Below are 3,420 nucleotides of genomic sequence, written 5' to 3' on the forward strand. Positions count from 1 at the left end.
CACATACCTTTAAACCCAGCACTCGGGAGGCAGAGGCAGGCGGATTTCTGAGTTTGAAGCCAGCCTGGTCTACAAAGTGAGTTCCAGGACAGCCAGGGCAGCACAGAGAAACCCTGTCTCAAAAAACCAAAAAAAAAAAAAAAAAAAAAAAAAAAAAAAAAATTCAGGTTAACTATGTATTCAAGAATTTTTGGATCATAAAGGATTTTAAAGAAAAAAATGAGAAAGCACTCTATCTCTGATTCATGGTGATATCAGGACTTGCAACACACAGTGAGGAGCAGGGCAAGTGGGTAGCCACCGTCTGCAGCTCCTTAAGCCAGAGGGACTCCCAAGCCCTGGCATGGGAACACTGCTACAGTTGCCTGCAGATACCGACGTTACAACGGCTACAGGATAAATACACTGTTCACAGCAGCGACCATGGGAGGCTGGCGAGCCATTCCCTACACGTGCAAAGCCAGGCTTGTCAGGCTGTATCTGTGGCCCCAGTGCTGGGAGATGTCAGACCCACAGCCACAGGCAAGCACGTGCCAGGAGAGGCCTGCTCCAAACAGTGTGGCAAAGAGCAAGTAAGGAAGGCACCTGACGTCAATGCCTGACCTATACATACACACACACACACACACACACACACACACACGCACGCACGCACGCAAACCCTTCTCTGGCCAGGCGGTAGTGGCACTTAACTTTAATCCCAGAACTCAGGAGGCAAAGGCTGATCTCTGATTTCGAGTCCAGCCTGGTCTGTAAAGTGAGTGTAGGACAGGCAGTGCTGCACAGGGAAACTCGGCCTCAAAAACCAAACTAAAACAAAACAAACCCTGTGTTTTAAAGAGGAGCAGAGCCATGTCAGCAAACTGCAGCGCACAGCTCAGAGAAAGCCTCCGAGGACACACTGAGGAGCAGCAGGCAGAAGAAGCTCCTTTCATTCCCAGCACCTGAGCTCAGCTTCCAGCACCCTTACCTGCTTTGAGTAACCTCCATAGATGGCTATGCTGCCCTGGGGAGTGACAGCCATCAGGCAGCCTGACCTGGGCGTGGGCCCCGGGCCTGATGGGGACAGCTTGCTCCACTGGAAGGTGTCGAGGCTGAAGGTGTACACATCACTGTAGTAGATGTAGTCCCTGGGAGGAGAAAAGGACCACAGATGGTAGGGAAAGCAGGAAGGCAAACTTGTATTTCACCCAGTTATGTGCTTCAAGTAACCCCATCCAAGGGCTTGTAGATCCTGCATTTACAAAAAGATGAAAAGCCACAGCAGCCAGACACAGGAGAGCTTACCATGAAACTCATCCATTTCCCACCCAGTGACAACTACCATCTTAACAGGGACATGAAATTCAGCTACTCTGAGACCTTAAGACAGACAGTGAATCTAAATGATCACATGACTGGACTGGAGCCGAGTTTGGAAAGAATTGGGCAGAGCATCCCATACAGCCAAAGGAGAGTAACAAAGCCTTCCCACCCCCACCCAAGCATGATAGGAAGTTTCCACATAACACTAGCTCTGCTTGGAGCCAGAGATTCAGGTACCAAAGTACTCAGCACAGAGGCCATGAGAGGAGGCTTGGTATTGTGGAGTGGCTGTCACAGAAGAGCCACTGCCCTGCAGCTGTGAAGAGCTAAATGCCCACAGGGGAACACGTGCAGGTTGGGACAACCATTGCTCCACACAGTGCATCTGAATAGTCCACGCTACAGGTCTGAAGGCCACTGTGAGCCCTGAAGGCTGCAGAGTGAGAGCTGATCATTGGCCTCTTCTGCCCTGGAGAAATGCCAGGAAATCCAGGGGACCTGACCGACGGCTGCCCCTCAAACCCACAAGTCGCTCAGCAAGCACACGGAGAATGGGCGGGGCGCCTGCAGGCTCCTGAAGACTTACTACCTTCCAGTGTGCGCAGGCTTCAAACTGCGACTTTCAGTTCAAACACTTTCTCAAGGAAAACTCCGAACGCTGGCATTTAAAAGTCAAGCTAATTTAATACAGATGGTGACTGCATTCAGTATGGGACTGTCATTTTGTCTGTCTGCTTCCCAAATGGGTTTATACTTTAAAAAGGCTTATTTGTGTGATAGGTTTGTGTGGGTGCACAGGACACACTGTTTTGAGCTCTCAGACTCGGGTGCTGGAAGCTGAGCTCAGGTCCTCTGGGGGAGCAGCAAGCACTCTCCCCTAGTGAGCCAGCTCTCCACCCACTAAAGAATCTTAAATAAGTTTTGCAAAAGGTTCTAATTTTAAATAACTGCCACTCCCCAGCCCCCTGGAAAACCCCACCGTGAAATGGTGACCGGCGATCTGCAGGTCTGTAAGAGGGAAGGGCTGTGCTGGCTCCACCCACAACCTTGTGCACAGTAGCTGATGACGTAATGTAAGGACAGATCCACGGTTTCCTCACTATTTCACGTGGCTGTCTGTCACTGCGGCTGCCACACCTAGGGAGTGAGCAACAGCGTCTCCACTCGTGATCAGACCGCTTGCTCGTGGGCCTCTACCCTCTGCTCCAGCTCCACAGGAATACTAACCAATCTACTGTACTAACCTTGCACTTTCATGGAAGCCACCAAAAAGAATTAGCTGTCGCTTCCAGGCCACCATCCGATGCCCGCTTCGACCTGAAGGACCCCCTGCTGATCTAAAATGAAGAGGAAAGAGGAATAAAAACACATTACATTAGGTACTTCTGTGTGTGTGTGTGTGTGTGTTTTAAGTTTTATCCATTCATTTGTATGTATTTTATGTGTGTGGGGTCTAGCTCACACATACTTGTGTGCCATGTGTCCCATGTGGGTGCCAGGTATACTTACAAGCCATCAGATCCCGGAACTGGAGTTACAACAGCTGTGAGCTGCCATGTGGGTGCTGGGAACTGAACCCTGTTCCTCTGGAAGCAGCCAGCACCATTGACCACTGAACCGTACCCTCAGCCCTTGATTTCCATTTTCAATGAACTTAGTAAGGTTCCCTTCATTATCTCCTCAAATGACTGGAATCAGCCTGACGGTCCAGGCCAGTGCTACAGGACTTCAGGAGGGAGCAAGAGTGTCTCCCAAACATGTATAAGACCCTGGGTTCAAGTCCCAGACAGAAAAAAAAAAAGGCTTCCTGAATAGCAGAATCTCTGACTTGGAATAAATGTTTTTTAGGTAAAATATAAAAATTGGATTCTGTCAAACTTCAAAGTATACTAATAAAATATATTGTAGGACTGGAGAGATGACTCAGCAGTTAAGAGCACGGACTGCTCTTCTAGAGGTCCTGAGTTCAATCCCCAGCAACCACATGGTGGCTTACAGCCATCTGTAATGGAATCCGATGCCCTCTTCTGGTGTGTTTGGAGACAGCTACAGTGTACTCATAGAAACAAAATGAATAAATCTTTAAAAAAAAAAATTCTGCTGGGCAGTGGTGGC

The 3,420-nt window shown here is 49.1% G+C and overlaps 1 protein-coding gene across 3 annotated transcripts in view; it reads right to left on the reverse strand.

The window, feature by feature from the left end:
• Positions 1-3,420, reverse strand: part of Klhdc4 (kelch domain containing 4) — a 31,289-nt gene that overhangs the window by 10,174 nt on the left and 17,695 nt on the right. For all 3 annotated transcript variants that reach the window (XM_021170063.2, XM_029480892.1, XM_021170062.1), the window contains 2 exons: positions 2,550-2,642; positions 971-1,130 (listed from right to left, as the gene is read on the reverse strand). In XM_021170063.2, coding sequence (XP_021025722.1) covers positions 971-1,130; positions 2,550-2,642 — 253 coding nt within the window. The remainder of the gene's footprint in view (positions 1-970; positions 1,131-2,549; positions 2,643-3,420) is intronic.

Source organism: Mus caroli, chromosome 8 (assembly GCF_900094665.2).
Source record: "Mus caroli chromosome 8, CAROLI_EIJ_v1.1, whole genome shotgun sequence".
In the NCBI taxonomy this organism is placed as follows: Eukaryota; Metazoa; Chordata; class Mammalia; order Rodentia; family Muridae; genus Mus; species Mus caroli.